Below are 12365 nucleotides of genomic sequence, written 5' to 3'. Positions count from 1 at the left end.
CACCGGCCTACATGCCCCATCTACACTAGTCCCACACCGACCAACATGCCCCATCTACACTAGTCCCACACCAGCCTACATGCCCCATCTACACTAGTCCCACCTGCCCACACCGACCAACATGCCCCATCTACACTAGTCCCACACCGGCCAACATGCCCCATCTACACTAGTCCCACTAGTCCCAAACCGGCCAACATGCCCCATCTACACTAGTCCCACACCGACCAACATGCCCCATCTACACTAGTCCCACACCGACCAACATGCCCCATCTACACTAGTCCCACCTGCCCACACCGACCAACATGCCCCATCTACACTAGTCCCACTCCGACCTACATGCCCCATCTACACTAGTCCCACACCGGCCAACAAGCCCCATCTACACTAGTCCCACACCGGCCAACATGCCCCATCTACACTAGTCCCACACCGACCTACATGCCCCATCTACACTAGTCGCACTAGTCCCAAACCGGCCAACATGCCCCATCTACACTACTCCCACACCGGCCAACATGCCCCATCTACACTAGTCCCACACCGACCAACATGCCCCATCTACACTAGTCCCATTAGTCCCACACCGACCAACATGCCCCATCTACACTAGTCCCACACCGCCCAACATAACCCATCTACACTAGACCCACACCGACCAACATGCCCCATCTACACTAGTCTCACACCGGCCTACATGCCCCATCTACACTAGTCCAACACCGGCCAACATGCCCCATCTACACTAGTCCCACACCGGCCAACTTGCCCCATCTACACTAGTCCCACACCGGCCTACATGCCCCATCTACACTAGTCCCACACCGGCCAACATGCCACATCTACACTAGTCCCACACCGACCAACATGCCCCATCTACACTAGTCCCACACCGGCCTACATGCCCCATCTACACTAGTCCCACACCGGCCTACATGCCCCATCTACACTAGTCCCACACCGGCCAACATGCCCCATCTACACTAGTCCCACACCGGCCTACATGCCCCATCTACACTAGTCCCACACCGGCCAACGTGCCCCATCTACACTAGTCCCACACCGGCCAACGTGCCCCATCTACACTAGTCCCACACCGACCAACATGCCCCATCTACACTAGTCCCACACCGACCAACATGCCCCATCTACACTAGTCCCACCTGCCCACACCGACCAACATGCCCCATCTACACTAGTCCCACACCGCCCAACATACCCCATCTACACTGGTCCCACACCGACCAACATGCCCCATCTACACTAGTCCCACACCGGCCTACATGCCCCATCTACACTAGTCCCACACCGGCCAACATGCCCCATCTACACTAGTCCCATACCAGCCAACATGCCCCATCTACACTAGTCCCACTAGTCCCACACCGGCCAACATGCCCCATCTACACTAGTCCCACACCGACCAACATGCCCTATCTACACTAGTCCCACCTGCCCACACCGACCAACATGCTCCATCTACACTAGTCCCACACCGGCCAACATGCCCCATCTACACTAGTCCCACACCGACCAACATGCCCCATCTACACTAGTCCCACACCGGCCAACATGCCCCATCTACACTAGTCCCACACCGACCAACATGCCCCATCTACACTAGTCCCACAACGACCAACATGCCCCATCTACACTAGTCCCACCTGCCCACACCGACCAACATGCCCCATCTACACTAGTCCCACACCGCCCAACATACCCCATCTACACTAGTCCCACACCGACCAACATGCCCCATCTACACTAGTCCCACACCAGCCTACATGCCCCATCTACACTAGTCCCACAACGGCCAACATGCCCCATCTACACTAGTCCCACCTGCCCACACCGACCAACATGCCCCATCTACACTAGCCCCACACCGGCCAACATGCCCCATCTACACTAGTCCCACACTGACCAACATGCCCCATCTACACTAGTCCCACCTGTCCACACCGACCAACATGCCCCATCTACACTAGTCCCACCTGCCCACACCGGCCAACATGCCCCATCTACACTAGTCCCACCTGCCCACACCGACCAACATGCCCCATCCACACTAGTCCCACCTGCCCACACCGACCAACATGCCCCATCTACACTAGTCCCACATGCCCACACCGACCAACATGCCCCATCTACACTAGTCCCACCTACCCACATCGACCAACATACACCATCTACACTAGTCCCACCTGCCCACATCGACCAACATGCCCCATCTACACTAGTCCCACCCACCACATCGACCAACATGCCCCATCTACACTAGTCCCACACCGACCAACATGCCCCATCTACACTAGTCCCATTAGTCCCACACCGACCAACATGCCCCATCTACACTAGTCCCACACCGCACAACATAACCCATCTACACTAGTCCCACACCGACCAACATGCCCCATCTACACTAGTCTCACACCGGCCTACATGCCCCATCTACACTAGTCCAACACCGGCCAACATGCCCCATCTACACTAGTCCCACACCGGCCAACTTGCCCCATCTACACCAGTCCCACACCGGCCTACATGCCCCATCTACACTAGTCCCACACCGGCCTACATGCCCCATCTACACTAGTCCCACACCAGCCAACATGCCCCATCTACACTAGTCCCACACCGGCCAACATGCCCCATCTACACTAGCCCCACACCGGCCAACATGCCCCATCTACACTAGTCCCACACCGACCTACATGCCCCATCTACACTAGTCCCACTAGTCCCAAACCGGCCAACATGCCCCATCTACACTAGTCCCACACCGACCAACATGCCCCATCTACACTAGTCCCACACCGACCAACATGCCCCATCTACACTAGTCCCACCTGCCCACACCGACCAACATGCCCCATCTACACTAGTCCCACACCGACCTACATGCCCCATCTACACTAGTCCCACATCGGCCAACATGCCCCATCTACACTAGTCCCACACCGGCCAACATGCCCCATCTACACTAGTCCCACACCGGCCAACATGCCCCATCTACACTAGTCCCACACCGGCCAACATGCCCCATCTACACTAGTCCCACACCGACCTACATGCCCCATCTACACTAGTCGCACTAGTCCCAAACCGGCCAACATGCCCCATCTACACTAGTCCCACACCGGCCAACATGCCCCATCTACACTAGTCCCACACCGACCAACATGCCCCATCTACACTAGTCCCATTTGTCCCACACCGACCAACATGCCCCATCTACACTAGTCCCACACTGCCCAACATAACCCATCTACACTAGTCCCACACCGACAACATGCCCCATCTACACTAGTCCCACACCGGCCTACACGCCCCATCTACACTAGTCCCACACCGACCAACATGCCCCATCTACACTAGTCCCACCTGCCCACACCGACCAACATGCCCCATCTACACTAGTCCCACACCGCCCAACATGCCCCATCTACACTGGTCCCACACCGACCAACATGCCCCATCTACACTAGTCCCACACCGCCCAACATACCCCATCTACACTGGTCCCACACCGACCAACATGCCCCATCTACACTAGTCCCATTAGTCCCACACCGACCAACATGCCCCATCTACACTAGTCCCATTAGTCCCACACCGCCCAACATGCCCCATCTACACTAGTCCCACACCGACCAACATGCCCCATCTACACTAGTCCCACCTGCCCACACCGACCAACATGCCCCATCTACACTAGTCCCACACCGGCCAACATGCCCCATCTACACTAGTCCCACACCGACCAACATGCCCCATCTACACTAGTCCCACACCGGCCAACATGCCCCATCTACACTAGTCCCACACCGACCAACATGCCCCAGCTACACTAGTCACACCTGCCCACACCGACCAACATGCCCCATCTACACTAGTCCCACACCGCCCAACATACCCCATCTACACTGGTCCCACACCGACCAACATGCCCCATCTACACTAGTCCCACACCGGCCTACATGCCCCATCTACACTAGTCCCACACCGGCCAACATGCCCCATCTACACTAGTCCCACACCAGCCAACATGCCCCATCTACATGCCCCATCTACACTAGTCCCACACCGGCCAACATGCCCCATCTACACTAGTCCCACACCGGCCTACATGCCCCATCTACACTAATCCCACACCGGCCTACATGCCCCACCTACACTAGTCCCACACCGGCCAACATGCCCCATCTACACTAGTCCCACACCGGCCTACATGCCCCATCTACACTAGTCCCACACCGGCCTACATGCCCCATCTACACTAGTCCCACACCGGCCAACATGCCCCATCTACACTAGTCCCACCTGCCCACACCGACCAACATGCCCCATCTACACTAGCCCCACACCGGCCAACATGCCCCATCTACACTAGTCCCACACTGACCAACATGCCCCATCTACACTAGTCCCACCTGCCCACACCGACCAACATGCCCCATCTACACTAGTCCCACCTGCCCACACCGGCCAACATGTCCCATCTACACTAGTCCCACCTGCCCACACCGACCAACATGCCCCATCCACACTAGTCCCACCTGCCCACACCGACCAACATGCCCCATCTACACTAGTCCCACATGCCCACACCGACCAACATGCCCCATCTACAATAGTCCCACCTACCCACATCGACCAACATACCCCATCTACACTAGTCCCACCTGCCCACATCGACCAACATGCCCCATCTACACTAGTCCCACCCACCACATCGACCAACATGCCCCATCTACACTAGTCCCACACCGACCAACATGCCCCATCTACACTAGTCCCATTAGTCCCACACCGACCAACATGCCCCATCTACACTAGTCCCACATCGACCAACATACCCCATCTACACTAGTCCCACCTGCCCACATCGACCAACATGCCCCATCTACACTAGTCCCACCCACCACATCGACCAACATGCCCCATCTACACTGGTCCCACACCGACCAACATGCCCCATCTACACTAGTCCCATTAGTCCCACACCGACCAACATGCCCCATCTACACTAGTCCCACACCGGCCTACATGCCCCATCTACACAAGTCCAACACCGGCCAACATGCCCCATCTACACTAGTCCCACACCGGCCAACTTGCCCCATCTACACTAGTCCCACACCGGCCTACATGCCCCATCTACACTAGTCCCACACCGGCCAACATGCCCCATCTACACTAGTCCCACACCGGCCAACATGCCCCATCTACACTAGTCCCACCTGCCCACACCGACCAACATGCCCCATCTACACTAGTCCCACACCGGCCAACATGCCCCATCTACACTAGTCCCACACCGACCAACATGCCCCATCTACACTAGTCCCACACCGGCCAACATGCCCCATCTACACTAGTCCCACACCGACCAACATGCCCCAGCTACACTAGTCACACCTGCCCACACCGACCAACATGCCCCATCTACACTAGTCCCATACCGCCCAACATACCCCATCTACACTGGTCCCACACCGACCAACATGCCCCATCTACACTAGTCCCACACCGGCCTACATGCCCCATCTACACTAGTCCCACACCGGCCAACATGCCCCATCTACACTAGTCCCACACCAGCCAACATGCCCCATCTACATGCCCCATCTACACTAGTCCCACACCGGCCAACATGCCCCATCTACACTAGTCCCACACCGGCCTACATGCCCCATCTACACTAGTCCCACCTGCCCAACCCCATCTACACTAGTCCCACCTGCCCACACCGACCAACATGCCCCATCTACACTAGTCCCACCTGCCCACACTGACCAACATGCCCCATCTACACTAGTCCCACCTGCCACACCGACCAACATGCCCCATCTACACTAGTCCCACCTGCCCACACTGACCAACATGCCCCATGTTCACTAGTCCCACCTGCCCACACCGACCAACATGCCCCCTCTACACTAGTCCCACCTGCCCACACCGACCAACATGCCCCATCTACACCAGTCCCACCTGCCCACACTGACCAACATGCCCCATCTACACTAGTCCCACCTGCCACAACGACCAACATGCCCCATCTACACTAGTCCCACCTGCCCAAACCGACCAACATGCCCCATCTTCACTTGTCCCACCTGCCCACACCGGCCGACTTGCCCCATCTACACTAGTCCCACCTGCCCATACCGACCAACATGCCCCATCTACACTAGTCCCACACCGGCCTACATGCCCCCATCTACACTAGTCCCACACCGACCAACATGCCCCATCTACACTAGTCCCACCTGCCCACACTGACCAACATGCCCCATGTTCACTAGTCCCACCTGCCCACACCGACCAACATGCCCCATCTACACTAGTCCCACCTGCCCACACCGACCAACATGCCCCATCTACACTAGTCCCACCTACCCACACTGACCAACATGCCCCATCTACACTAGTCCCACCTGCCACACCGACCAACATGCCCCATCTACACTAGTCCCACCTGCCCAAACCGACCAACATGCCCCATCTACACTAGTCCCACCTGCCCATAACGACCAACATGCCCCATCTACACTAGTCCCACCTGCCCACACCAGCCAACATGCCCCATCTACACTAGTCCCACCTGCCCACACCGACCAACATGCCCCATCCACACTAGTCCCACCTACCCACATCGACCAACATACCCCATCTACACTAGTCGCACCTTCCCACATCGACCAACATGCCCCATCTACACTAGTCCCACCCACCACACCGACCAACATGCCCCATCTACACTAGTCCCACCCGCCCACACCGACCAACATGCCCCATCTACACTAGTTCCACCCGCCCACACCGACCAACATGCCCCATCTACACTAGTCCCACCTGCCCACACCGACCAACATGCCCCATCTACATTAGTCCAACCTGCCCACACCGACCAACATGCCCCATCTACACTAGTCCCATCTGCCCACACCGACCAACATACCCCATCTACACTAGTCCCACCTGCCCACACCGCCCAACATGCCCCATCTACACTAGTCCCACCTGCCCACACCGGCCAACATGTCCCAGCTACACTAGTCCCACCTGCCCACACCAACCAACATGCTCCATCTATCCTAGTCCCACCTGCCCACACCGACCAACATGTCCCATCTGCACTAGTCCCACTTGCCCGCACTTGGTCCATATCCCTCTAAACCTGTCCTATCCATGTACCTGTCCAATTGTTTCTTTAACGATGGGATAGTCCGAGCCTCAATTACCTCCCCTGGCAGCTTGTTCCATACACCCACCACCCTCTGTGTGAAAAAGATACCCCTCAGGTTCCTATTAAATCTTTTCCCCTTCACCTTGAACCTATGTCCTCTGGTCGTCGATTCCCCTACTCTGGGCAAGAGACTGTGCATCTACCCGATCTATTCCTCTCATGATTTTGTACACCTCTATAAGATCCCCCCTCATCCTCCTGCGCTCCATGGAATAGAGACCCAGCCTACTCAACCTCTCCCTATAGCTCACACCCTCTAGTCCTGGCAACATCCTCGTAAGCCTTATCTGAACCCTTTCAAGCTTGACAATATCTTTCCTATAACATGGTGCCCAGAACTGAGCACAATATTCTAAATGCGGTCTCACCAACGTCTTATACAACTGCAACATGACCTCCCAACTTCTATACCCAATACTCTGACTGATGAAGGCCAATGTACCAAAAGCCTTTTAGACCACCTTATCTACCTGCGACTGGACCTTCAAGGAACCATGCACCTGTACTCCTAGATCCCTCTGCTCTACAACACTACCCAGAGGCCGACCATTCACTGTGTAGTTCCTGCCCTTGTTCAACGTCCCAAAATGCAACACTTCACATTTCTCTGTATTAAACTCCATCAACCATTCCTCCGCCCACCTGGCCAATCGATCCAGATCCTGCTGCGACCGTTCACTACCACCATGTGCCAATAATCTTCTGATCTGTTGATTTTAGTTTAGTTTAGAGATACGGCAGGGCAACAGGCCCTTCGGCCCACTGAGTCCGTGCCGACCAGCGATCCCCGCACACTAGCACTATCCCACACACACTGGGGACAATTTACAGAAGCCAATTAACCTACAAACCTGCAAGTCTTTGGAGTGTGGGAGGAAACCAGAGCAACCGGTGAAAGCCCACGCAGGTCACGGGGAGAACAAAAGACAATAGGTGCAGGAGGAGGCCATTTGGCCCTCCGAGCCAGCACCGCCATTCAATGTGATCATGGCTGATCATTCTCAATCAGTACCCCGTTCCTACCTCCTGACTCCTCTATCCTTAAGAGCTCTATCTAGAGAATTGGCCTCCACTGCCTTCTGAGGCAGAGAATTCCACAGATTCACAACTCTGACTGAAAAAGATTTTCCTCATCTCAGTTCTAAATGGCCTACCCCTTATTCTTAAACTGTGGCCCCTTGTTCTGGACTCCCCAACATTGGGAACATGTTTCCTGCCTCTAACGTGTCCAACCCCTTAATAATCTTATACGTTTCGATAAGATCCCCTCTCATCCTTCTAAATTCCAGTGTATACAAACTCCGTACAGACAGCACCCGTGGTGGAGATGGAACCCGGGTCTCCGGTGCTGTGAGGCAGCAGGTCTACCCGCTGCACCACCGTGCCACACAGTAAGGTATCTCACTCTACCCTGGTACAAGATAATGAAGGAGGCAGAGGCATTGAGCAGGAGATGCTAGAGGAGTACAAGCAGGCACTTACACTGGAGCGGGCTGCTGCCAGGTTGCTGAGCAGGGCAGGGCAGCTGATCATTCCATACTGGTCTCCGTCTCTCAACACGTTGATCCTCTGTGTTCCCAGCGGTGAGGAGGGGGGAGGAGGAGGGTGCCAGCGTTCCTGGACCGCTGCCCTCCTTGTCCTGAAACCTTCGCTCAGAGCCGGCTTCACCCCACGACCTCCCTCCTCCTCCAGCTCCTCCGACTCAGACCCATCCTCATAGACCTGTCTCAGCACCCGCCCACTGTAGGCAGAGGAGATACGAAACCGCACCTGCAACACACACACACAGTGCTGGGGTAACTCAGCGGGTCAGGCAGCATCTGTGGAGAACATGGATAGGTGACGCTGGAGTAACTCAGTGGGTCAGGCAGCATCTGTGGAGAACATGGATAGGTGACGCTGGAGTAACTCAGTGGGTCAGGCAGCATTTCCAGGGAGAAGGAATGGGTGACGTTTTGGGACCAGACCCTTCTTCAGACTGAGAGTCGGGGGAAAGGGAAACGAGAGATATAGACGATGATGTAGAGTTACAGAACAAATGAATGAAAGATTTGCAAAAAAGTAACGATGATCAAGGTGAGGTGAGCCCACAATGTTCCATTGTTGCTGTTGGGCTAGATGATAACGAGGTTAGTTTGGTTTAGTTTAGAGATACAGCACGGAAACAGGCCCTTCGGCCCACCGAGTCCGCACCGACCTGCGATCCCCGCACACTAACTCTATCCTACACCTGGGACAATGTACATTTATACCAAGCCAATCGACCTGCAAACCTGTAGGTCTTTGTAGTGTGGGAGGAAACCGAAGATCTCAGAGAAAACCCACGCGGTCGCATTGATACATAGAAAATAGGCGCAGGAGGAGGCCATTCGAGCCAGCACCGCCATTCATTGTGATCATGGCTGATCGTTCACAATCAGTAACCCGTGCCTGACTTTTCCCCATATCCCTTGATTCCACTAGCCCCTAGAGCTCTATCTAACTCTCTCTTAAATCCATCCAGTGATTTGACTTCCACTGCCCTCTGTGGCAGAGGATTCCACACATTCACAACTCTCTGGGTGAAAAAGTTTCTTCTCACCTCAGTTTTAAACGGCCTCCCCTTTATTCTAAGACTGTGGCCCCTGGTTCTGGACTCGCCCAACACTGGGAACATTGTTCCTGCATCTAGCTTGTCCAGTCCTTTTATAATTTTATACGTTTCTATAAGATCCCCTCTCATCCTTCTAAACGGGGAGAACGTACAAACTCCGTACAGACAGCACCCATAGTCGGGATCGAACCCGGGTCTCTGGCGCCGTGAGGCAGCAACTCTACCGCTACAGAGTTATACAGACAGTGAAATTCAACAGGATGACAGTGAAACTAGTACATATAGGAAGAAACTACAGGTGCAGGTTTACACCGAAGATAGACAGGAAATGCTGGAGTAACTCAGCGGGTCAGGCAGCATCTGTGGAGAACATGGATAGGTGACGTTTCACAGAGTGCTGGAGTAACTCAGCGGGTCAGGCAGCATCTCCGGAGAGAAACAATGGGTGAGTTTGGGGTCGAGACCCTTCTTCAGAAACCCCTACCTTCCTGGGCTGGGCTTCAAACCTCCTGCGTAACTTGCTGCTGAGTTCTTCCATTCTCTGCTCCTCTCCACTCCAACCACAAGTCTCCTGTAGCTCAATGACACAGCAGGGCACAGACTGCTTGTACACAGTGCCACCGAGACCCGCGTTCTGTACTCCTGCTCACTGCCCATCTATAATTCAACGGTGGGATCATGTACCGGCCTGACGCCAACTAATTAAACAATTACAGGCGTCCGTACGTATCTGCAGAACTGCCCAACAATCTACACTGAGGTAGCGACTGAAATGAGGAGCGCTGATGAACATATACTCTTACATTCATGTTTTTAATTCTTCATCGCATAGAGTGATACAGTGTGGAAACAGGCCCTTCGGCCCAACTTGCCCATAACGGCCAACATGTCCCAGCTACTAACTAACCTTCAGCAATGTGTGGGTACACCTGGATTAACCCCACCATTCCTGCATCGTTTCAGATGTTCAATGCGGATGTGGAGAGGATGTTTCCACCAGTGGGAGAGTCTCGGACCAGAGGGCACAGCCTCAGAATGAAACGACATACCTGTAGAGAGGAGCTGAGCAGGAGTTTCTTTAGCCAGAGGCCGGTGAATCTGTGGGATGGGAGTTTTTACTCCAGATGACCTCTGGACTGTTGTGGATCAGGAGGTCTGCCTCAGATTCTCTGCCGCAGAAGGCAGTGGAGGCCGATTAGCTGGATGCTTTCAAGAGAGAGTTAGAGCTCTTAAAGATAGCGGAGTCAGGGGGTATGGGGAGAAGGCAGGAATGGGGTACTGATTGTGGCGGTGAATGGCGGTGCTGGCTCGAAAGGCCGAATGGCCTCCTCCTGCACCTATTGTCTATTGACTTCCACACGATGCAAAAAATTAATGAGCTAGTCAACAGAAATTTAGACAACCCAGAGAAACAACATTAGAAACAGTTACAACAGAATAAAGTGCAAGTAGATCTGTGCCGGTTCACTGTGCGATGTGACCATCCAGCTCAGCAGGACCGGTTCATAGCAGCTATGGCCCTGGGGATGAAGCTGTTCCTGAGTCTGGAGGTGCGGGCGTAGAAGGCCTTATATCGTCTGCCCGATGGTAGAAGTTCGAACAGACTGTTGCAGGGGTGTGAAGTCTTTGTGGATGCTGGTGGCATTTCTGAGGCATCGTGTGTTGTAGATGCCCTCCAAGGCTGGTAGCTGTGTTCTGATGGCCCTCTGAGCTCTATGGACTACCCGCTGAAGAGCTTTCCTCTCTGCCTCTGTGCAGCTGAGATACCACACAGGGATGCCATGTGTTAGGATGCTCTCTACGGTGCAGCGGTAGAAGGTCGTCAGCAGCTGTTGGGGTAGACCAGACTTCTTCAGTGTTCTCAGGTAGAACAGTCGTTGCTGTGCCTTCTTGACCAGTGCAGCAGTGTTATTGGACCATGTTAGGTCCTCCGAAATGTGAGTGCCCAGAAACACATGATTACCCTCGAGCCGCCCACAGTGTACACATGTGAAAGGGAATAGTTTAGGCTTTTATTAGTTTAGTTTAGAGATACAGTGCGGAAACAGGCCCTTCGGCCCACCGAGTCCGCGCCGACCAGCGATCCCCACACACTAACACTATCCTACACACACTGGGGACAATTTACATTTACACTAAAACCAATTAACCTACAAGCCTGCATGTCTTTGGAGTGTGGGAGGAAACCGGAGCACCCGGAGAAAACCAGAGGTCCCGGGGAGAACGTACAAACTCCGTACAGACAGCGCCCGTAGTCAGGATGGAACCCGGGTCTCCCATTCCTTCTCTCCAGAGATGCTGCCTGACCCGCTGGGTTACTCCAGCTTTTTGTTTGTCTTCAGCAGGACAGATGTTTCCAGCAGAGGGAGCTTCATAAAGAGGAGCAGTGACATTATCAGTGGCTGAATCCTCTCTCTCTCCCTCCCCCTCTCTCCCTCCCCCTCTCTCTCCTCCCTCCCTCCCTCCTTCTCTCTCTCCCCCCCTTGACGTTCCTCTGCCTCTCCCCAGCCCGTAGTG

The 12365-nt window shown here is 54.7% G+C and overlaps 1 protein-coding gene across 1 annotated transcript in view; it reads right to left on the bottom strand.

The window, feature by feature from the left end:
- The window catches only part of grxcr2 (glutaredoxin and cysteine rich domain containing 2), a 14387-nt gene extending 4001 nt beyond the window's left edge, over positions 1-10386 (bottom strand). The window contains exons 1-2 of the mRNA XM_078411250.1: positions 10333-10386; positions 8738-9025 (exon numbers count right to left, since the gene is read on the bottom strand). Of these exons, the coding sequence (XP_078267376.1) occupies positions 8738-9025; positions 10333-10386 (342 nt within the window). The remainder of the gene's footprint in view (positions 1-8737; positions 9026-10332) is intronic.
- Between the last annotated feature and the right edge of the window lie 1979 nt (positions 10387-12365).

This window comes from Rhinoraja longicauda, chromosome 14 (assembly GCF_053455715.1).
Source record: "Rhinoraja longicauda isolate Sanriku21f chromosome 14, sRhiLon1.1, whole genome shotgun sequence".
In the NCBI taxonomy this organism is placed as follows: Eukaryota; Metazoa; Chordata; class Chondrichthyes; order Rajiformes; family Arhynchobatidae; genus Rhinoraja; species Rhinoraja longicauda.
The sequence above is the reverse complement of the archived record's forward strand: the minus strand, read 5'-3'. Positions and strand labels throughout refer to the sequence as shown.